Below are 22,465 nucleotides of genomic sequence, written 5' to 3' on the forward strand. Positions count from 1 at the left end.
GATATAAATATAATTGAACACTTGTGCGGAATTATAAAATTTGATACAAATAACATTATATTTTTAAAATGTACATGGCACATACCTAACTAAATAGTGGTATGTGTTTCAAGTAATTTATATTTAACCTTTTTGAGTGACGACTAAATTTGTAAGTACTATCCTTGAGTAAACATGATTTTGTGACTTTAAATGGCAAATGACTACAAAGAGGTAATTCAGTTTATAATAATTTATAACCTCACTAGTTTAGTAGGCTATATTTGAAAAAGAGACCAATGTTCAAAACTCTTAGTAACAATGTAGAGATTCGGTGCAAGGTGATTTAGAATTAAAAAATGAGGTGATTTTGGTTGCCAAGCTTCAGCACAAAAATTTGGTCAGGTTGCTTGGGTTTTGGGTTTTGGGTTTTGCCTGGAAAGGAGAGAAAGGCTTCTTATTTATGAATTTGTTCCCAATGCTAGCCTTGACAACTTCTTGTTTGATATATATTCTTCTTTCATATCTATCATTCTTTTTGTAAAACTCCTCCCCTGTCATTCAATTTGAATTGGGAAACTCGCTATAAAATCATAGTAGGAATTTTCAGGGAACTTCTATATCTCCATGAAGATTCTCGCCTTCGTATAATTCATCGTGATCTCAAAGCTAGCAATATTTTACTAGATGCAGATATGAACCCGAAAATATCTGACTTTGGCATGGCAAGGTTGTTTGCATTAGATGAAACTGAAGGCAATACAAGCAGAATTGTGGGCACTTAGTAAGTAGTATCATACAATCAGATCACCCTCATTTTGATCAAGAACTGAAATGAAAGTTTAAGAAAGCTGAACTTGATCAATAATTTTTGTTTCAACTCAACTTTGCAGTGGATATATGGCACCAGAGTATGCAATGCACGGCCAATTCTCAGTTAAATCAGATGTTTTTAGCTTCGGAGTTCTGGTCCTGGAAATTTTAAGCGGACAGAAGAACATATGTTTTCGAAATGGGGAATCTGTACAAGACCTTCTGAGCTATGTAAGTATAAACAACATTTATAATTATCTATTAAACCTGCAAGAATTTGGGCAATGATATATCAAATTCCCACAGGCTTGGACTCAACGGCGCGAAGGGACAGCTTCAAATCTGATAGATCCCATGCTGACAGCTAAATCAGGTCCAGTACATGAAATGATGAGATGCATACACATCGGCTTGCTTTGTGTTCAAGAAAATGTTGCAGATAGACCTAGAAAATGCCTGAAAATGGTCTCACTGTTTCAGCAGTAATACCCAGATAGGACACCAAATCTCTGTTTAAATCACAGCTAAAAATCTTGTATGTATAAGGTTCTATATTTGTATGGCAGCAAAAGTTTGTTTTAAAGATGCACAAATCAATAATATTGTTCATGCTTAAATATTGTGTTTATGTTAGGAACTCTAAGTCCAAGAATTTAACTAGTTGTGTTCATCTCTTAACTCCTAACGTGCCTCGTGTCATCGATTAAATCCAATTGCAATAACCCAACATTTAATTATTATTTTTTTTAAAAAAAATCAAACTTTAAAAATTTGATTTTTAATTTAGCTTTAGAAAAATGTTCAAATAAACCAATGAACTTTGAAATTTTGTACAAATATATATATATTTTTTTAAAGTTGCTATTAATTCATCAAATTTTAAATGTTTTAATATAGTTTATATGATAATGGGGTATAATTATTATAAAATATAAATATTTAATTTTTTTTTTAAAATCAAACTTTAAAATTTTAAATATAGTTGTTATAATACATAAAGATTGACATCCCTCAATAAACACTTTGAAACCCACTTGTCCCGTCGTACAGAAAGAGTCTTTGAGAAATCCCTTTTCAAAATTTATTTATTTATTTGAAATTTTATATATGTTACAAGAACTTTGACACATAAATCAGAATCAAGCAAGTTGTTAAGTGGATGAATATTTTTCTCACAGCCATGAGCCATGGAGCATGACCGCCATCGAAACAGTCCTACATATGTAACGTGTAAATAGGGTTGAATATTATAATTTTTACACAATTAATTTATTATAGTAATATTAAAATATAATTTTAATTATAGTACATGTTTATTTGACAATATTTATATTTATGACATATCACTATGGTCCACCATATAACTATGGGTTATAACGACTCATGATTTGTTCAGATATATGTAAATAAATTATTCACAAAATTATAAGCCCACTTGTCCAGTTGCATCCAAAGAGCCTTTGACAAGTCTTTTCCAATGTATATTATTCCTATTATTTTGATATTTATTGCAAGAACTTTGACATAGAAATCAGAATGAAGTTGTTAAAGTGGATAAGCATTCTTGTCACAGCTTCAATTCATGGAGCTAGCATGACCGCTATCAAAACAGTTCACATATTTAACGTGTAAATAACGTCTAATATTAATCTCAATATTTTATGGACTTTACCATTGATTCCTGGGCAACCCGCATGAGTGCAAATGGTCATATTCACACTGTTCAATTTCAAGGACCCCATAGCTACGATTGGAGATGAATGTATCCAACACTCTGAGCCATCAGCAGAAAATTCAATTCCAAGAAGATGTCCATACACATTGCTTTCATCTTGCCATGTTTTTCCAAATTCCTGTGGAAGATTCATACTATTTCAATTCCTTCGATCAAGTCCCCAGATCGGATAAAGCTGAAAAGTTGCCATCTTTAGAACTTCCGACCAATTATGATGATCAATCAAAGAGCTATTGCTGCTGTTTTGGTGTTGCCGCTATTTCTTCATGTTTGCGTTGCCGCAGAGCCGCTTGATACCCCATGTTCGAGTAACAGAGGCAAATACACAGCCAATAGCCCCTTCGACAACAACCTCAAAAACCTCCTAGGTTCTCTGCTAGCGAACACAGCTCGAAATGAAGGCTTCTACAACGCTTCAGTTGGGGATGGAGCTGACAGAGTCCTGGGCCGAGCGCTCTGCAGGGGAGACATAAACTCGACGGACTGCCAGAACTGTCTGGAGAAAGCAAGCGAAGAGCTTAAACGCCAGTGTCAAACTAAGGAGGCTATGATAAGATATGATCAGCGTTGTAAAGTCGAGTACGGCTCTACCCTTTTGAAGCGTTACAATGGGAAGTATCTCGAATCGAATAACGAGAAGAAAACTGTGTCTGCAGATCCCGCCCAGTTCTCACAGGCTTTGAAGGAGTTGATGGATCACCTCTCTGAGGAGGCTGCTTACCATTCCAGGCTCATGTTTGCAGCTCAAAGTGGAAAGTTTTCAGAACAGATTACTATTTATGGACTTGTGCAGTGTACAAGAGATTTGTCTAATGAAGAGTGCAGTAATTGTTTGGGTAGCGCCTCGGGAGATCTTGAAGGATGTTGTGGCTCCCGTGAAGGGGGGACGGTTTATGGTGGGGCTTGTTCTGTGCGTTTTGAGATATACCAGTTCTATTATAATGCCACTGGTAAGAAACTTGATCATATTGTTTGCATCTCTTCTTTCAGTTTGGTCATAGTTACATTAACTTGATTTCAGGGAATAAGAAGAGCAAAACCTGGGTTCCTGTCACAATTGTATGTGTTTTAGCATTTCTGATGGCAGTTTTGGTTGGGAGCTTTGCACGATATCGTCAAAAGAGGAAGCAGGTGAAAACAGGTAAAAAATATTATAGTTTCTGAAATCAAAGATGAATATAGTTTTATTAGAGTTGGTTTAATTAATTGCAGATAAAGAGGAAAAAGGCCATAGTGGAATTGAAGCCAGACCTGGATCCAATTCTTTGAGTATAGTAGGAAAGTATGTGTTAAGCTCCCAGGATATGCCATCCGTGGAGCTACCTGTCGTCGAGGCAGCCATGGAGATCTTTTCGCAGTCTAATAAGCTTGGACAAGGCGGATTTGGCACTGTTTACAAGGTACTCTAGCTCCTCCTTATTAGGATCCTGTCATTCCGGTTCTACTTTTGTGTTTCGATAACGTTAGAAAACTGGAGCCTTAATTTACAGAGTGTTCTCCCCAGTGGGGAAGAAGTAGCAGTGAAAAGGTTGTCCAGAAAATCATGGCAAGGGGTGGAGGAACTGAAGAATGAGGTGATGCTGATAGCAAAACTTCAGCACAGAAACTTGGTCAGGCTTCTTGGGTGTGCCCTGGAAGGGAATGAAAAGCTGTTGATATATGAGTTCATGCCCAACAAAAGCCTTGATTTTTTCCTATTTGGTTTGTTCTTCACTGGCATACTTAATTTCTTCTACTATCAAGAATGCAGTTAGACTAGACTCACTGAAAAATTGAACTTAATTAATTTCTGCAGACAGGGAAAAAAGGTTGCTGCTTGATTGGAAAACACGGTTTAACATCATTGATGGAATAGCACGGGCACTTGTTTATCTTCATGAGGATTCCCGGCTTAAAGTGATTCATCGGGATCTAAAGCCAAGTAATATTCTGCTAGATAGTGACATGGTTGCCAAGATATCTGATTTCGGAATCGCTAGAATCTTTTGTGAAAAACAGAACCTCGCCAACACCAGAAGAGTCGTGGGAACATAGTGGGCTACTATACTTTATTGTTGTCATCATTTCTTTACATCTGATCTGAAATATTAAGGTAATTAATTAGAGTATTTTTTTTGTACAGTGGGTATATGGCTCCCGAGTATGCAATGGGTGGACTGTTCTCGATTAAATCTGATGTGTTTAGTTTCGGTGTCATAATGCTGGAAATCATCAGTGGACAAAGAAACAGCAACTTTTACATCAATGGAAGCTCTCATCAGACACTACTTTCCTATGTATGACTTGGTTGCAAACTTGCAATTAACCTATACTTAATTGCTTTAAATTCTCTACACAAATTAAAGAACTAGAGATTATCATGTCTGCAGGCATGGCAGGTGGTGAATGAAGAAAAGGAATTGGAAGTTGCAGATCCTGTGCTGATAGAGTCGTCTTCTCCGATGGAAGAGATAGCAAGATGCATCCATATTGGGGTTCTGTGTGTGCAAGAAGATCCAGCAGAGCGGCCAAGAATGTCAGAAGTTGTTCATCTTTTGAAAGGAGGACAAATGCCAATGTCTAAACCAAGCCGGCCACCGATTTCTATGGGGAGAAGATCTAACCATGGCATTCATCTCAAGCCTTCATCCACTACAGCATCATCTTCACTCAACCATCATCTCACAGATTCTTGTGCTACCACTTTCATTGATTAGTGGTAGCAAGCTGCCAATGGCCTTCATGGACTATAGAGGCATGCATGATATTACACATACAAAATAGTGAATCAAAGTTATATATTGTTTTGCACATGAGAGTAATGATAGGAATAAAGTATCAGTCCCAAATTGAAGAAGTGCTTTCTAAAAGAGCAACATTATTAGTGGTGTTTTTGGGGAGAATAGTATAATTTGTGATGAGTTGGAGGGAAGAGAAATGGAGGTAGAGAAATTTGAGACTCTTCTTCAAGGACCCCACACCATTGAACAGTGCTGGTCAGAGAAAGCTTGAAAAGCTGTGCGCGTTTCACGCACAGCTGAAGCCACGCGGCAGTTACTTTTTTAATTTTTAATTTTAAAATAAGTTTTGTTTTATTAATTTTTTTTTTCTCTCCCCTTTTATTCTCTTTTCTAATTACACTTACAATAACTCCTCAAAAATCATAAAGAACCTCTACTAGTGTGGATGTTCTTAAACTATAGTAGAAAAGAAAATAAAAAATGTCTCCAAATTTCAATAAAGGAACCAATTCTAGCATCGTGACAACTTAAAAAAGCACGGTAGGTAAGGAATCCAATATTTTTTAGGCACAAATGTCAAATGGACTCATCTACTACTGCGAAGTGCTCAATTCCCACCACGAACTAAATTAAGTGTCAAATAAACTCATCTATTAGCTAAATTTGTTCGATTTACATTTTTTACAAGTTGGTAGCAGGTTACCTATCTAATTATTAAAAATAAATAAATAAATAGAATTAAAAATTAAAAAAAAAAAGAAAAGAATATCAGCCACCGGATATCCGGTGGCTGATATTCTCTTCTTTTTTTTTTTATTTTTTTATTTTTAAATTATTTTAATTATTTTAATTTTTATTCTATTTATTTATTTATTTTTAATAATTAAATAGGCAACCTGTAAAAAATGTCAATTGAACAAATTTAGCTAGTAGATTGGCATATTTGATACTTAATTTAGTTTGTGGTGGGAATTGAGCACTTCGCAATAGTAGATGAGTCTATTTGACACTTGTGCCTATTTTTTATTCAAATCTATTCGCACTTGCATTATATATTAAATAAAATATAACAGCTATAACGCACAAAAAAAAAAAAAAAAAAAAAAAAAAAAAAAAAAAAAAAAAACAGACAAGCTTTAGGAAGTGCCTATTTTTTAAATATGAAAGTTCAATTAAATTAATTCAGCTCATGATAGTCGATCGCGTCTTTACACGTCTATTGGTATTTATACTACAAAAATAGTCACTTAAAATTTCATTTCAGCTAAAATGTCTAACACGCTTTATTTCTAATTGATTAGTATTATATTTTTAAGTATAAATATTATATTTTCTTATTGATTCAATTCGACTGGTCTCACGAACAAGGATTCGTAAAACAATGTCACACAAGTATAACTAATTTTCTTTACTCTTCTTCAGTATCTTTTTTTATTATTATTTATTTTTACACATCCTTTGATATTTTATGCTTATACAATTATACATCATTATATTATTATATTTTTGTGTGGAGACATATTAATCTTTATACTCATTATTTCTTAATAATTTATTTTCTATAAAATTTTGAATTTCATTTCTCATCAATTATTTGCCTCAATTATTGTTAGTACAATTTTCAAAAAAAAATTATTGTTAGTACAATAGTCTGTTTGTGAATACTTTTTTATGACTTTTATTTGGCCTACATTGATGAGATAGGATAGGACATAGGAGAGCGAAAAAAAATCAGCCCCCCTGGCCTGATTGTTTTCACATTTTTTGTTGTTTTGTACGTCCCTTACTTTATGTCTGGTATTTGTCTTGAAAAAAGTTCTGGCCTTCTGGGGGCTTAATTACAATTAATATAACATAATTAGCTGAAAACCTAAAAAATCCAGATGTGAGTTCACTGGTGGATGCTATTAGGAAAACCTCGGTGACAGAATAATAGGGCTGGCACCCGACCCGGATCATAAGTGGACATCTGACCCGACGTCATATTTGACCCGGCACCACATGGAGACCCAACGGGCAAAACTCCAACGGACAGAATTTTAACAGGCGTCACCTCTATTGCAATTGAAGCCACCATTGATGAGAGATAATTAAAGGTTTGGCTCTTCATTTATGTCCCATGTTGTTACCGTTGACACCTTAGTATAAATAGATGCTCCCCTCAGATTGAGGGAACACGTTCAATACTCTGGACAAAGACACATTGTACTTTCTATACTAAGACATTAAGACAATACAACTATTGTCACTCTTTCACACAGCGTTATTCTAATATTATTATTATTACCGGTAACATATTTACCGTCACTCGATTTTATATATACAAATAAAATTCGGGCTCTGTCGTTGAAACTCAAACTCATAGGAATAAGAGTAGGCATATTTTGTGTGAAGCTAGGTGGCATGGATTTGCAGAGATGCTTGGTTTTCCTATACCTGCTTTCTAGCATCATCATCACCCTTTCGGCAGCCGCACAGCCTGCTGATCTTGTATTCTCAGTATGCAGCAAAACTGGAAACTACACACCAAACAGCACCTACCACACCAACCTTAACACACTTCTTTCCTCCCTCTCGTCCGAGGTTAATGAATACGGATTCTACAACGCATCCGAAGGCCAAAGTCCCGACATGACGAGCGTGGTTGCGCTGTGTAGAGGTGACGTTAAGCTGGACACATGTCGTGTCTGTGTTACTGATGCTGCTAAGAAGTTGGCACAATTATGTCCTAATCAGAAGGAGGCGTTCGGAGGGTACGATGAGTGCGTCATACTATACTCCCATAGATTCATCATAGGTTCCATTTCAAAGGATCCTTATGTGTACCGGTGGAATTCGGAGAACGCCACGAGTATCGACCAGTTTAATGAAGATTTAAGAAAGTTGCTGGCTGATCTTGGAAGCCAAGCTGCAAAAGGCAGCTCCTTTCTTAAGTTTGCAGCGGGGAAGACGACTGGACCGGACTTCCAGCCCATATATGCACTTGTGCAGTGCACCCCTGATTTAAGTGCTCAAGATTGTTCAGCTTGCTTGAATGCTTCTTTTGGAGAGATCAGTAACAGTAAATGTGACAAGTGTTATGGGAAGAGAGGGGCCGGCATAATCTGGCCTAGCTGCAATTTTCGATATGGCAGTGAACGTTTCTTCAGTGATACCTTGATTCAAGTTCCAGCTACACCACCACTGCCACTATCACCACCAACAACATCACCACCACCACAGTCACAATCAGGTATGTTTAACTTAGGACCGCTTAGTGTTCATGTTAACTTTCACTCTTGTTATACAAGCAAGGCCGGGGCTCTTCATCATCTCTGATTGGTCAAGGTAGGTCTTACAATGACCAGTGAGATTAGTGTACATACTGCAGTTGGATCAAGACTTTAGAGTGGTCAGTTGAAGCAACTGAGTTAGCCCATTGGTTGTTTTTTATTTTATTACCTCAAGGCTCAAGTTAAGGGTCCGGGGATATGATGTTTTACATGCTCATATAAGTACTTAGAAATCCAGATCTTTATTTTATAGGAGGAAAGGACTCAAAGGAGGATGACCAGCATACAACACCAACTGCCTTGTTTGTTGTTGTTCCAGTTATAGTTGTAGTTGTCATGGTTACCATCATCGTTTGCATCGTCTTAAGAAAGAGGCGAAAAAGGAGGCAAGAGAATGGTGGCATGGAAGGTAAGTTTCAGTCCATTTGACTCTTTCTTATTTCTTCTGTGAACTCAATTCAATATGAATTTGCTACTATAAGAAATGCTACAAATTAAATAATTTCTAAAATCGTAACAAATTTTGACAAGGTGAGGGTATGCAGAGGAAAGAATTTATAATTTGTGAGATTTATAATGTATTGTAATAAGTATTTAAATTAATTAATTAATATGAAAAATATTTTGTTATGAAAAATATTTTTTTTAAAATAAAACTTTTTATGATCATTGATAAGGCCAGGGCCCAGGAGTAGTTTCTCTGTCCTAACTGATTCTTTCGTTATATATTCTAATATTCTATCACATCGAATTGAATGGTCATTATTGTTGTTGTAATCTTATCATGATTACTATTTGCATTTTCCTTTTTCTAATGCAGAAAAGGAAAGCCAAAAGCTATGCATAGATCAGAGTAAGTTCCAATAAGACTTTATACAGGAGTTTTTTGCACTTTTAGTCCCACGACTATAGTGGCACTGGTAGAATTGATCCACGACTTTTAAACTTTGCAATTTTAGTCCACGATTATTGATTTTTTTTGTAAAAATGGTCCTTCCGGCCACTTTTCCGTCAAAATTTCACCGGAAAAAAAAAAAAATTCTCTATTTTTAACCGGGTTAAAATTGACATTTTACTTATCTCAAAAAATTAAAAGAAAAAAATTGATATTTGACTACATACAATATTACTGGGCTACATATTACTGCCCTAGGCAGCGGAGTACATGTACCACTCCAATCCTGCTGCCGGATAACCCAACTAGCCCGGGGAACGCCACGGCCTCTCCGCTGCTTACTGACAGCCCTGCCTGCTCTAGGAACTCCGCCGCCTGGGGCAGTAGTATGTAGCCCAGTAATATTGTATGTAGTCAAATATCAATTTTTTTCTTTTAATTTTTTGAGATAAGTAAAATGTCAATTTTAACCCGGCTAAAAATGGAGAATTTTTTTTTTCCGGTTAAATTTTGACGGAAAAGTGGCTGGAAGGACCATTTTTGCAAAAAAATCAATAGTCGTGGACTAAAATTGCAAGGTTCAAAAGTCGTGGATCAATTCTGCCAGTGCCACTATAGTCGTGGGACTAAAAGTGCAAAAAACTCCTTTATACAGCAACCTATTTGCCTTTAATGTCTTTAAGACTCAAATTAACTATATGAACAGCGATTCATTATAATCCAATTAATGAGTAGAATCTCAAAAACATCATTCTTGGTTTCTATGCATGTGAAGTTGCGGAAGAACCTAGCTCAAGTGTTGAAATTTGTGCCGTGGAATCTCTTGTGAAATTTAATTTGATTACCCTACAAAATGCAACGGATAACTTCTCTAAAACAAAAAAGATAGGAGAAGGAGGTTTTGGTACCGTATATAAGGTAAATCAAGAATTAATTATATTATGTACATTAGTAATATATAGTTATGTACAATTTAATAAAGTTTTAAATTTCTATATTCAATATTATTTATATTATTTCGTGAATATGTAGGGTACACTTGAAAATGATCAGTTAGTTGCTGTGAAGAGGTTGTCTGAACATTCAAGACAAGGTAATTTAGAATTTAAAAATGAAGTGGATTTCATAGCTAAGCTTCAACACAATAATTTGGTGAAGTTGCATGGTTACTGCCAAGAAGGAAGAGAAATGATTCTTGTCTATGAATTTGTTTCCAATGGTGGCCTTGATGGCTTTTTATTTGGTAATATTTCTTAAACTAGTCTTTCACTTTGGTTTAGGAATTTTTAAAATCATATTTTCTCAATTAAATATCGACATGCAGATCGTGACAAATGTGGATACTTGGATTGGGAGAGACGCTACATAATCATAGAAAGTATTGCTAGTGGGCTTATTTATCTACACAAAGAATCCTCTCCTAATCGTATTATTCATCGCGATCTCAAAGCTAGTAACATTCTCTTAGACGCAAATTTAAATCCAAAAATTACAGATTTTGGAATGGCTAGGTTGTTTGCTTTAAACCAAACCCAAGGCTCTACAAATACATTGGTGGGATCCCAGTAAGTACTCCTTACTAAACTAATTCTATATACAGTTGAGAAATGATGCGCAATTTGATTAGTCAACTTATTGGACTAACATATTTATCCAATTCACATTTCAGTGGATATATAGCACCAGAATATGCACGCTTTGGTATATATTCTGATAAATCTGATGTATATAGTTTTGGAGTGTTAGTTTTGGAAATTATAAGTGGACAGAGAAATACCATTCAAAGTGGAAATTCTAAAAAGGACCTTTTATCCGACGTAAGTATGACATCAGTATTAATGACATGCATATAAGTAACAAATTTAATTGACATAAATAGCTTGTGGATGGTGTTACAGGTTTGGATAGAATGGGAAAAAGGGTCTACTTCAAATGTGATAGATCCATTATTGAAACGTCCATCAAGTCCAAAGCAGGAGATAGAAAGATGCATCCATGTGGCCTTGCTGTGTGTTCAAGAAAATGCAGATGATAGACCTAAAATGCCTATAGTTCATGATATGCTAAATCGTAACTTATCTATGAAACTTCCAAAGCCCTCAGTCCCTGGTTTTTATACTCAAAGCCGTGTCAATTCATAGACTCCGAGACAGTTTAAGAATAATGGGATTTCAAACATTTAGTGTCATATATGCTGAATGAATAAATGATCGCTTTTAGTATTGTATGTTGGAAAAAAATATATTTTTAGTTTTTGTTATATTTTGAATGAAACAATAATTTTACAATGATTTCAAAACATGAGAGAACATAGATGCATGGATTGTCATGAACATTATATTTTGATTTAAAATATATTTTGTATTTGGTAAATGAATTTTTCTTTCAAGCATCAAATTGTAGTAAAGGGAATTGAGATATAATAATGACTCTTTTGATGTGGTATGTAGTATTCAATTGTCTTTTTTTTTTTTGGGTGGGACATGGATTCCATTACTACCACATCTTTTGGGTTAAAGCTCCTTTGAGTACTCCAATTCAAATTTCCTTAAAAGTAAATTAAAAAAAATCTATCTATACAATTTTTTTTAATTAACTGATCGAAAAGTTTCCGTTCATGCATCGACAGAACAATATGGTGGCTCATTATTTAGCTAAGCATGTTTTTTGTTATGTAGGAGATACTAGACTTGAATATTTTGATTTTATTCCTTATTTTCTCTATGTTCTTTTTGTGTAAGAACGTTGCTATGGGTTAATATATTATGCGTTTTAGTTTTCAAAAATTAATTGAAAAGTTGAATTCAACTTTTCTTAAAGTAGGAAAATGTCTCGAGTTCTTCAGATGTTAAGTCGAAACTCATCTCTCAAACCTCCAGAGCTCTTGGATCCTGGATTTTTTACTCAAAGTAGTGTCAATTTATAGGCTACGACGCATTTAAGAAGAAAAAGATTTCATTGGGTGAGCATAATAAACTTAATTTGAGGAAGGAATAAGGATCCTAACGCTACTCTGATACCAAATGAACGTAATTTGAGTTTAATTGATAATCAATTAGGAAGGTTACAACAATAGGAATAAATAGATAACTTAACTAATAGGCTATTGACTAGGCAAAGATAACAATCTACCTAATATAACTAATATTATTCCTAATACAAATAACGTAACAAAATATATCTTAACAAGCAGATGGCAACCAAATTGATGTCAGTCAATCTGATCAATTAAAGCACATTCGTGCCTCAAGGCTAAGGGTGTAGCCCCTAATTCTAATACTATTTTGTGATATTTTATTATTGATTTCCGATAATTAATTTGAAACATTTTTCACTACGGATTAATTGTCTAATTGTGATGGTTATTGGGCATTTCATACCTTTATAATTTGTATTTGATACATTTATAATCGATTAATTGTCTATATTGACTGCATAGTCCATTTTCTATTTGTCATTATATTGTGTATATTTAGGTTATTAAGTATTGTGCCATCATTGTAGGCAAATCCTTAATGACCATATTATCTTATTGATCTAATTACCTAGTTGCTAAATATTAATTACCTCAATAGACAAATTATACTATGGGACTATTTAGTAAATAGTGGTTTGCGGATTGGTTAGTAGGTTTGATTAGTTGATAGCATTATTTGATTGTAGAAAAATATTTGGTAAATTAGTTGTTAGCTTATAGCTGATTACATGTAAAATGACTTTTTCAAAAAACTACTTTGAATAACTTTTTGAATTTTAGCATTTTGGAACAATAAGTTCGTCACAAAAAGCTAATTAAGCAAACGCATTTTGGAGCAATAAGTTAGTACGAAAAGCTAATTAATCAAACACTCATATTGATTGTTTAACAAGCCAAACAATTAATAGTGGCTAAATAAGTCAAAATTGACTGATAGACTAACTATTTTACCAAACATGGCCTATATGCAAGTAATTAGTTACCAAACCTAATTACTACCTTAATGACTATTATATTGGTCTCATTATCTTGCATACAACATTAATAAAAAAAAAAAAAATGTTACATCAACATTATAGTATTATAAACTCTCTTTCCGTCTAATTTTTCAATGTGGGATAATTCAACACTTCTTTCATTTCATTAATAAAAGATGTAATTGTGGCGCATGGAAGATTCATTTACTTCCTTGAATTTTAAGTTTTGCTGAATAATACTATGCTGTATGATTCATTAATATCTGACCAAGCAAATCTTGTGCAGCTTGAAAGGTCCAGAAAATTTGACGTTGTCCTAATCTGCCCCCATTCTATCTTAGACCTTTTCAAACCTTTTAATTGATAGTTTTGAAGGAGCCAATGAGACCTGAAGGGGCGATGGCAAACAATATTTTATTTTAAATCCGTTACAGAATGAGTGGTGATTATATTGTTTTTTTTTTTGAGGTGGTGATTATATTGTTTGTGTTTCAAATAATTAATTTCAAAATTTGTCCCAAATATATTATTTAATTATAAAAAATTTGAAATAATTTTACGAGATAAATGAGTAACGTAACATCACAGAGACCATTCTATTTGAGACAACATTTGAGACGTAACATTTTTTTATTGGAATATGGATATAATTGAACATTTGTGCAAAACTATAAAATTGGATACAAATAACATTTTATTTTGCCAATGACCTTGTGGTTGAGTGACACCAAATTACTCATTTATATCGGAGGTTGTGAGGTTAAGCCTTGGGTGGATGTGGTATTGACTCTTTGTGATTCAGTAGGTTGAACATATATTGCATTTGTGACCTTAATTCAGTTTACAATAATTTGAAACTCACTAGTTCAATAGACTGTATAGAAAAAATCAATATTCAAAATTCTTAGTGGCAGTCTGGCAGTGTGAACATTATGCACACCAACACAAGGCTAAGTCACTGAGTTCTCTAAAATGCTCTGTAATTTATCTTAAATTGGGTCTCAGGAAAGTTGAAGAAATGAACATGAAAACGTTGAATATTGCCAAGTCAAACCTTTACGAGTCAGAAGCTAGGTTGCGTGCTCACTAATTTGGCTTATTTCATAAAAGCGTGTTGTTAATTAGTCAACAGCTTCTTAGGAAAAACTATATTATATGTTCATATAAATAATTCCTGTTCTTTTCAAACTTAGGCTCATAATGTATAAGAGTTTGCATATTTTGTATGAACATATATACATGAAGCTAGGTGGCATGGATTTGCAGAGATGCTTGGTTTTCCTATACCTTTCTTGTATCACCCTGTCAGGGATCGCACAGCCCGATCTCACATACTTCTCCTGCGACCAAACTAGAAATTACACACAAAACAGCACCTTCCAGAACAACCTTAACACGCTTCTTTCGTCCCTGTCGTCGTCTAATCATGAATATGGATTCTACAATGGATCCGTGGGCCAAAACCCCGACAGGGCGAGTGTTGTAGCGCTGTGCAGAGGTGATGTTGAGCTGGAGATATGTCGTAGTTGCGTTAATGATGCGGCTAGGAAGTTGGTACGCTCGTGTCCTAATCAGAAGGATGCATTCGGGTTTTACGAGGAGTGCATGATACGATACTCGAATGAATCTATCATAGGTTCCATTTCAAGGAATCACCAGGTGTACATGTGGAATGGGGCGAATACCACCAGCCCCGACCAGTTTAACCAAGATTTAAGAAGGTTGTTGGATGGTCTGCGAAACCAAGCTGCAAATAATGGCGGCTCCTTCCTTAAGTTTGCAGCAGATAACACGACCGGACCGGATTTCCAGACCATATATGCACTTGTGCAGTGTACTCCTGATTTAACTGCTCAACACTGCACAGATTGCTTAACTTCTGCTTTCGGGGATATGCCGAATTGTCCATGTAAAGGCAAGAGAGGGGGAAGAATAGTCTTTCCTAGCTGCAATTTTCGATATGAAAGTTACCGTTTCTTCAATTATACTTTCATTCCAGCTCCTCCGCTGCCACAACCAGGTGAAGTGACTTTCCATGTTTACATATGCTTTAACACGTCCCTTCATGTGTGTCGGTGGGTCGATTACTTTTTGATGGGCTCTAAACAACACTTGAATCACAGTTCTCTTGTATGAGGTTGGTTTTTATACCAAATTGAAGATGTGCTCCGTGCTCGTGTCAACTGAAAAACTAAGCTAAACTGCATATTTATGCTTATAATTATTATATGTTCTAACACATCTTTGTTTTGTAGGAGGAAAAGATGACAATACAATTCGGACTGTCATCATCGTTGTAATTCCAGTAATAGCAGTTGTCATGTTTACCATCTGCGTCTGCATTGTCTTAAGAAAAAGGCAGAAAAGGAGGTCAGAGAATGATATAGAGGGTAAGTTCCAATCCATGCCATTTGATGAATAGTTAATGATCTGAATTCTTACGAAAATGTTGTCTTATGATGTTTTTGGTATTGGTTCTATGAAGTTGTGGATGAAGTTAGTGACATGGATGAAATTAGTACTGTGGAGTCCCTTCAATATGACTTTGCTACAATAAGAACGGCTACAAATAACTTCTCGGATTCTAACAAACTTGGACAAGGTGGTTTTGGTGTTGTTTACCAGGTAAATTTATCAATTACCATCACTAACCTTTATACTGTCATCCACTTGATTCAATGAGTGAATATATGTGTTTCTTCATGAATTGTTAAACTATTATTCAGGGTAAACTTCCAAATGGACAAGAAGTTGCAGTGAAGCGACTTTCTAGAGATTCGGTGCAAGGTGATTTAGAATTAAAAAATGAAGTGATTTTGGTTGCCAAGCTTCAACATAGAAATTTGGTCAGGTTGCTTGGTTTCTGCCTGGAAAGGAGAGAAAGGCTTCTGGTTTATGAATTTGTTCCCAATGCTAGCCTTGACAACTTCTTATTTGGTATATATTCTTCTTTCATATCTATCATTCCTTTTGTAAAAATCCTCCTGTCATTCAATTTTCATGTTGTAATCCACTTACAGATCCAGTCAAAAGAGCGTATTTGAATTGGGAAACTCGCTATAAAATCATAGTAGGAATTTCCAGGGGACTTCTATATCTCCATGAAGATTCTCGCCTTCGTATAATTCATCGTGATCTCAAAGCTAGCAATGTTTTACTAGATGCAGCTATGAACCCGAAAATATCTGACTTTGGCATGGCAAGGTTGTTTGCATTAGATGAAACTGAAGGCAATACAAGCAGAATTGTGGGTACTTAGTAAGTACTGTCAATCTGTCATATACTCAGATCACCCTCATTTTGATCAAGAACTGAAATGAAGGTTTAAGAAAGCTGAACTTGATCAATAATTCTTGTTTCAACTCAACTTTGCACTTTTGCAGTGGATATATGGCACCAGAGTATGCAATGCACGGCCAATTCTCAGTTAAATCAGATGTTTTTAGCTTCGGAGTTCTGGTCCTGGAAATTTTAAGTGGACAGAAGAACATATGTTTTCGAAATGGGGAATCTGTACAAGACCTTCTGAGCTATGTAAGTATAAACAACATTTATAATTATCTATTAAACCTGCAAGAATTTGGGCAATGATATATCAAATTCCCACAGGCTTGGACTCAACGGCGCGAAGGGACAGCTTCAAATCTGATAGATCCCATGCTGACAGCTAAATCAGGTCCAGTGCATGAAATGATGAGATGCATACACATCGGCTTGCTTTGTGTTCAAGAAAATGTTGCAGATAGACCTACAATGGCCGCAGTTGCTGTCATGCTAAGTAGCTCTTCTATGAGTCTTCCAGTACCCTCGAGCCCAGCATTTTTCATGCATAGTGATATCAGTCCCGAGGTTTCGCTGCTTCAAGAACACAGCTCAAGAATGTCGGAATCGCAAGATGAGCCATCATTTTCTGACTTTTATCCCAGATGAAACCATGAATTTCCTTATCTGGTTTCTACTTTTTCTGCTCTGTCTGGTTATTATATCCTCCCTGATCTTAATCATTTTAAAGGGGTTTTGTTAGCACTGGAATTCATTGATGACAGCATTCATTTGTACAAAACTAGCTCTGGAGTAGGGTAACATTTTGTTGTAAAATGAAACATAAATATGGCTTTCACCGTAATCTAGGATGGATGGATTACAAGGGGGAGGGCAAAAGTTTGTTAAAAATGATAATGATCACCTAAGGATAGGGTTTTATGGGCTTACAGATTAGTTCGGCTTATCACCTAAGTATAAAAAAATGACAGTGATCACTTAGGGACAGGGTCCTATGGACTTAAAGATTAGTCTGGTTGATCACCTAAGTATAAAAAAAAATGACAGTGATCACCTAAGGACAGGATAGCAAATTATGCTGTGCAACCGAATGCACCTTGCAAGGTGCATACGGTTGCAAAACGGCGCCGTTTTGGTTAAAAAAACACGCGTCCCACTTAAAGAAGAAATCATGTTCGATTCCCGGCAATAGCATTTTTATATATCCAGAAATTCATAACTATATAACCACAATTTCATAACTATATATCCACAATTTCATAACTATATATCCACAGTGAATGAATGAAGTAAAAATCCACAATGAATGAATGAATGAAGTAAAAATCCACAATGAATGAATGAATGAAGTAAAAATCCACAATGAATGAATGAATGAAGTAAAAATCCACAATGAATGAACTAAATAGCCACAATATATGATTGAACTAAATATCCACAATGAATGAACTAAATGTCCATAAATTCATAACTATATAACCACAATTTCATAACTATATATCCACAATTTCATAACTATATATCCACAATTTCATAACTATATATCCACAATAATGCTATTGCTGAGAGTCGAACCTGATTTTTTTTTTTAAAGTGAGACGCGCGTTTTTAATCAAAACGACGTCGTTTTGAACCGTATGCACCATGCGCATGGTACATTCGGTTGCACAGCATAACTATTGGGACAGGATCCAATGAGCTTAAAAATTAATCGGGCTGATCACCTAACTATAAAAAATGACATGGGGCTGAGGTAATTGGTATTGTATTCAACTGTCTTTTATGTGGAACATGGACTCCATTACTACCACATCTTTTGGGTTAAAACTCCTTGAGTACTCCAATTCAAATTTCCTTTTAAAGTAAAAAAAAAAAAATGATCTATCTGTACAATGTTTTTAATTAACTAATCGAAAAGTTGAATTCAACTTTCATTAAAGTAGGAAAATTTTACTTTGCATTTTTAAAAAAGTTAGGTATGGTCCTTTATGCAATTATCTATATTAATTATTTAATCTTGTTGGTCGATTCATTTCTTGATTGTTGCTAAATTGGTCTAACGTGACAATGATGACATACAGAGAGCAATTCATCATTAGTGTGAAACCATTACAGGGCGTTTGGTTGGAGTGGGGAAATTATGTGGGAAAAGAATTGTAATTCCATGGGAGTTGAATTACTGAGAATAAAGTGGAAATTTAAATTCCAGTGTTTGGTTGATAGGAATAAAATTACTAGGAATTTCAATTCCAATGTTTGGTATACATGGGAATTGAAAGAGAATAAGTAGTATAAAGTCAAAAATGTCCATTATTGTTGTTAGACATTAATTTTAGGTTAAAAAAGGAAGTGGTAATTTTGACTCACCACTATCTTTTTTTCCCAGGAATTAAAATACCAGGGGGGACATGAGATTTTAATTCCATGAAAATGGGGGAATTGCAATTACATGGAATTGCAATTCCCTCCAACCAAACTACGAAATTTAATGGCCTTTGGAATTAGATGGGAATTAAGTGTGAAGGGAATTTAAAATCCCTCCAACCAAACGCCCTGTTAGGGTTTATATTTGGACTTACGTTCCATTGTTAACTATATCACACTTATGATATAACACCAAACATAAACCTGTTCACAACCAACTTGGTTAAACTCTGCTTCCGTGTAATAGTTTACAAACCACACATGAAATGTAAATTGTACTAAAAAGATCTCATGTCATAAACTTGACCAAGAATGTGTTAGTCAGAATTGAACTCGTATCTATCATGTTACATCTACTTAGCCATCAATTTGGGCAGTAATTTCTGAATATACATTTACCATTTTAATGCAGGAATGTATATGTAGATTTCACCTACAATTGCACTTTTATATTCACAAGAGGCACCGACCATGGGGTAACACACATTTCTACCCATCCACGACTTCAAGAATGAAGCCATGAAAAAGTGTATACATAAATAAATTATTGAATTGAATGTTGAATTGCATATGCTGCTAATAGAACAAAGTCAATCATACAGTGATTTAAAATCACAATTACGGTTTGATTGACTCGTTTAGCACGCTAAATCGTTTGAAATTTGAGTATGAATACTATTTGGAGCATATTTATGTTGCATGTAGCAACTTCTTTCTGCAAACCTTCCATTTTTCTGAATCCATTCTCCAAATCCATATATGAATTTCCAGAAACGGGTTGCGTTTCTATTCTTGAATTTACACTTCTATGCCCGAGCAGCAGTCCAGGACGATTCGATCATCCAACACGTATGCGGATCAGGTGGGAACTACACTCAAAACAGCACATACCAGAAGAACCTGAACACAACTCTGTCGTCTCTTTCCGAGAATGTCGACGAATATGGATTCTATAATGCTTCCATCGGCCAAGGTTCCGACAGGGTTAGTGCTGTCGTGCTGTGTAGAGGCGATGTGGAGCTGAATCTATGTCGTGGTTGTGTTAAAGATGCTGCTCGCAAGATTGTGCAGCAGTGTCCTGATCGCAAGGTGGCATATGGATGGTACGTTAAGTGTTTGATATATTACTCCAATGAAACCATCATTGGTTCCATGTCAAGTGACACTCTTTCCTTGCCCTGTAACAATCAAAACGCCACACAGCCGGCCAATTTCAACCAAGATTTGAGGAGCATGTTGGACCGCCTGCTAATCCAAGCCACTCAGGGCGGTCCGTTTCTCAAGTTTGCAGCTGGAAATACGAGTGCACCGGATTTCAACACCATATATGCACTTGTGCAGTGCACACCTGATTTGTCTGCTCAAGGCTGTAGCGATTGCCTGACGGCTGCTTTTGGAGCCCTGTCTGCTGCTCAGTGTATTGACAGGGTAGGGGCCATAGTGTTAACCCGTAGCTGCAACTTTCGCTATGAGAATTACCGTTTCTTCAATTATACGTTGATCAAACCTCCTCTGCTACCACAATCAGGTGATTCGGGGAATTTATGCTGACAAAGTTTTCAACTTTTTTTTGTAAAGACAGCTGATAGTAATGCATTGAGTTTATTTCTGCAGGGAAGGATGATAAAACAATTCCAACTGTTGTCATTATTTTAGTTCCTATTGCTGTGGTGCTTATGCTGCTTGCTATTTGCAATTTTGTAGTATTAACAAAAAGGCAGAAACAGAAGGCCAAGAAGGAGATGAAGAGTAAGATGATAATATACTGCATCTTTGATCTTTCTGTTCTGTTACATAATCTAGCTTGAAGGAGTTAATATTTGGTGTAGTGTGGAAGAAACAAGGACAATTAATGTTTTTTTTAAAAAAAATTTAATTTTCATGTCAAATAAAGCTATGGAAGAAACAAGTTCTCTCTGTGAAATTAAAAGTGTGGAGTCCCTTCAGTATGACCTTGATACCATAAGAGCTGCAACAAATAACTTCTCTGAAGCCAACAAACTTGGACAAGGTGGTTTTGGTGTTGTGTACAAGGTATGTAGCTTCACCATTAGCCTTGATACTATTTTGTTCTCAGATGTTAACTCTTTTTTGCTCTCAATGCTCCTGTTTTACTTAAATTCTGCCTGAATAACTTAGGGTCAACTAGCGGATGGGATAGAAATTGCTGTGAAGAGACTGTCTGGAAATTCTCAGCAAGGTGATCTAGAGTTTAAAAATGAGGTTGTTTTAGTGGCTAGACTTCATCACAGGAACTTGGTGAGGTTGCATGGTTTTTGCCTGGAAGGAAGAGAACGGATTCTAGTCTATGAATTTGTTCCTAATGGAAGCCTTGATCAGTTATTATTTGGTAAATATTTCTTCACAACCTATCTGCAGAGGCCAGTAATGGAATATTTCAATTAAACTTTGTAATTTACATGCAGATCCTGTAAAGCGTGGATGTTTGAATTGGGAGAGGCGCTACAAAATCATAATAGGCATTGCTAAGGGACTTGTTTATATGCACGAAGACTCTCGTCTTCGCATTATTCATCGTGACCTCAAAGCCAGTAATATTCTTCTGGATGGAAATATGAATCCCAAAATTGCTGACTTTGGTATGGCAAGGTTGTTTGCCTTGGACGAAACTCAAGGCTCTACAAGTAGAGTCGTGGGTACTTAGTAAGTACAAAACCTCATTTTCATTTGGAAAATGATACACTATATATAATATATTTGTATAGTAACGTGATTAATCTACTCTGAATCCACCATGAATCTATCTTGCAGTGGATATATGGCACCAGAGTATGCAATGCACGGCCATTTTTCAACGAAATCAGATGTATTCAGCTTCGGAGTATTAGTCTTGGAAATTGTAAGTGGAAGGAGGAATACATCTTTCCAGTATGAAGATTCTGCACAAGACCTTTTAAGCTATGTAAGCTAGCTAGCATGAATATTTGTACTGCATAATGGATCACCAGCAAAGTTATTCCACTGCACAATGAAAGTTAACTGGATTATAATTTACAGGTTTGGATACATTGGCAAAATTGGACGGCTTCAAGTGTGATAGATGAGATGTTGAGGGGAGTATCAAGTCCAGTGCATGAAATAATGAAATGCATACACGTTGGTTTGTTGTGTGTTCAAGACAATGTTGAAGATAGACCAAGAATGGGAGAAATTGTTGTCATGCTAAGTAGCTCATCATCTCTCAGCCTTGCGGTGCCTTCCGGGCCTGCATTTTTTGTGCACAATATCACAACTGCTGGAACTCTTGACAATACAGAGGCTTCAAGAAACGAGGTGTCATGTACTGAGTTTTACCCCAGATGATCGAAATCCAAAACCATCAAGTTAATCAATTTCAGAGTTAGTTGTTCCTCAATCCTCACATATTACA

At 35.5% G+C, this 22,465-nt stretch overlaps 4 protein-coding genes across 4 annotated transcripts; all 4 read left to right on the forward strand.

The window, feature by feature from the left end:
* The first annotated feature begins 2,498 nt into the window (after positions 1-2,498).
* On the forward strand, positions 2,499-5,605 carry LOC109167075 (cysteine-rich receptor-like protein kinase 25). The gene is made up of 7 exons (XM_019315979.1): positions 2,499-3,477; positions 3,549-3,668; positions 3,740-3,927; positions 4,018-4,228; positions 4,323-4,560; positions 4,650-4,803; positions 4,897-5,605. The coding sequence occupies exons 1-7, from the start codon at positions 2,739-2,741 to the stop codon at positions 5,221-5,223; spliced, it is 1,977 nt and encodes a 658-aa protein (XP_019171524.1). The 5' UTR covers positions 2,499-2,738; the 3' UTR covers positions 5,224-5,605.
* A 1,992-nt stretch (positions 5,606-7,597) lies between these two features.
* Positions 7,598-11,636, forward strand: LOC109167095 (cysteine-rich receptor-like protein kinase 10). The gene is made up of 8 exons (XM_019316014.1): positions 7,598-8,479; positions 8,773-8,928; positions 9,340-9,372; positions 10,184-10,332; positions 10,447-10,657; positions 10,739-10,979; positions 11,084-11,231; positions 11,313-11,636. The coding sequence occupies exons 1-8, from the start codon at positions 7,651-7,653 to the stop codon at positions 11,553-11,555; spliced, it is 2,010 nt and encodes a 669-aa protein (XP_019171559.1). The 5' UTR covers positions 7,598-7,650; the 3' UTR covers positions 11,556-11,636.
* A 2,986-nt stretch (positions 11,637-14,622) lies between these two features.
* Positions 14,623-17,440, forward strand: LOC109167077 (cysteine-rich receptor-like protein kinase 10). Its single transcript, XM_019315981.1, has 7 exons — positions 14,623-15,388; positions 15,624-15,758; positions 15,854-15,993; positions 16,095-16,305; positions 16,389-16,626; positions 16,752-16,902; positions 16,978-17,440. The coding sequence occupies exons 1-7, from the start codon at positions 14,623-14,625 to the stop codon at positions 17,296-17,298; spliced, it is 1,962 nt and encodes a 653-aa protein (XP_019171526.1). The 3' UTR covers positions 17,299-17,440.
* A 2,204-nt stretch (positions 17,441-19,644) lies between these two features.
* Positions 19,645-22,398, forward strand: LOC109167080 (putative receptor-like protein kinase At4g00960). Its single transcript, XM_019315990.1, has 7 exons — positions 19,645-20,602; positions 20,689-20,823; positions 20,969-21,108; positions 21,214-21,424; positions 21,501-21,738; positions 21,847-21,997; positions 22,093-22,398. The coding sequence occupies exons 1-7, from the start codon at positions 19,834-19,836 to the stop codon at positions 22,396-22,398; spliced, it is 1,950 nt and encodes a 649-aa protein (XP_019171535.1). The 5' UTR covers positions 19,645-19,833.
* The last annotated feature ends 67 nt before the right edge of the window (positions 22,399-22,465 follow it).

This window comes from Ipomoea nil, unplaced genomic scaffold (genome assembly GCF_001879475.1).
Source record: "Ipomoea nil cultivar Tokyo-kokei standard unplaced genomic scaffold, Asagao_1.1 scaffold3147, whole genome shotgun sequence".
In the NCBI taxonomy this organism is placed as follows: Eukaryota; Viridiplantae; Streptophyta; class Magnoliopsida; order Solanales; family Convolvulaceae; genus Ipomoea; species Ipomoea nil.

What these genes read in the sequence shown, in the direction of transcription:
- LOC109167075 (XM_019315979.1), top strand. Translation starts at nt 2,739, where the DNA reads ATGATGATCAATCAAAGAGCTATTGCTGCTGTTTTGGTGTTGCCGCTA. An exon ending in GATTTGGCACTGTTTACAAG is followed by an intron (nt 3,928 to 4,017) that starts GTACTCTAGCTC and finishes CTTAATTTACAG; the next exon opens with AGTGTTCTCCCCAGTGGGGA. An exon ending in CCTTGATTTTTTCCTATTTG is followed by an intron (nt 4,229 to 4,322) that starts GTTTGTTCTTCA and finishes TAATTTCTGCAG; the next exon opens with ACAGGGAAAAAAGGTTGCTG.
- LOC109167095 (XM_019316014.1), top strand. Translation starts at nt 7,651, where the DNA reads ATGGATTTGCAGAGATGCTTGGTTTTCCTATACCTGCTTTCTAGCATC. An exon ending in AAAGCTATGCATAGATCAGA is followed by an intron (nt 9,373 to 10,183) that starts GTAAGTTCCAAT and finishes GTTTCTATGCAT; the next exon opens with GTGAAGTTGCGGAAGAACCT. An exon ending in AAAAGGACCTTTTATCCGAC is followed by an intron (nt 11,232 to 11,312) that starts GTAAGTATGACA and finishes ATGGTGTTACAG; the next exon opens with GTTTGGATAGAATGGGAAAA.
- LOC109167077 (XM_019315981.1), top strand. Translation starts at nt 14,623, where the DNA reads ATGGATTTGCAGAGATGCTTGGTTTTCCTATACCTTTCTTGTATCACC. An exon ending in TCCTCCGCTGCCACAACCAG is followed by an intron (nt 15,389 to 15,623) that starts GTGAAGTGACTT and finishes TTTGTTTTGTAG; the next exon opens with GAGGAAAAGATGACAATACA. An exon ending in AGCAGAATTGTGGGTACTTA is followed by an intron (nt 16,627 to 16,751) that starts GTAAGTACTGTC and finishes GCACTTTTGCAG; the next exon opens with TGGATATATGGCACCAGAGT.
- LOC109167080 (XM_019315990.1), top strand. Translation starts at nt 19,834, where the DNA reads ATGAATTTCCAGAAACGGGTTGCGTTTCTATTCTTGAATTTACACTTC. An exon ending in AGTAGAGTCGTGGGTACTTA is followed by an intron (nt 21,739 to 21,846) that starts GTAAGTACAAAA and finishes TCTATCTTGCAG; the next exon opens with TGGATATATGGCACCAGAGT. An exon ending in CACAAGACCTTTTAAGCTAT is followed by an intron (nt 21,998 to 22,092) that starts GTAAGCTAGCTA and finishes TATAATTTACAG; the next exon opens with GTTTGGATACATTGGCAAAA.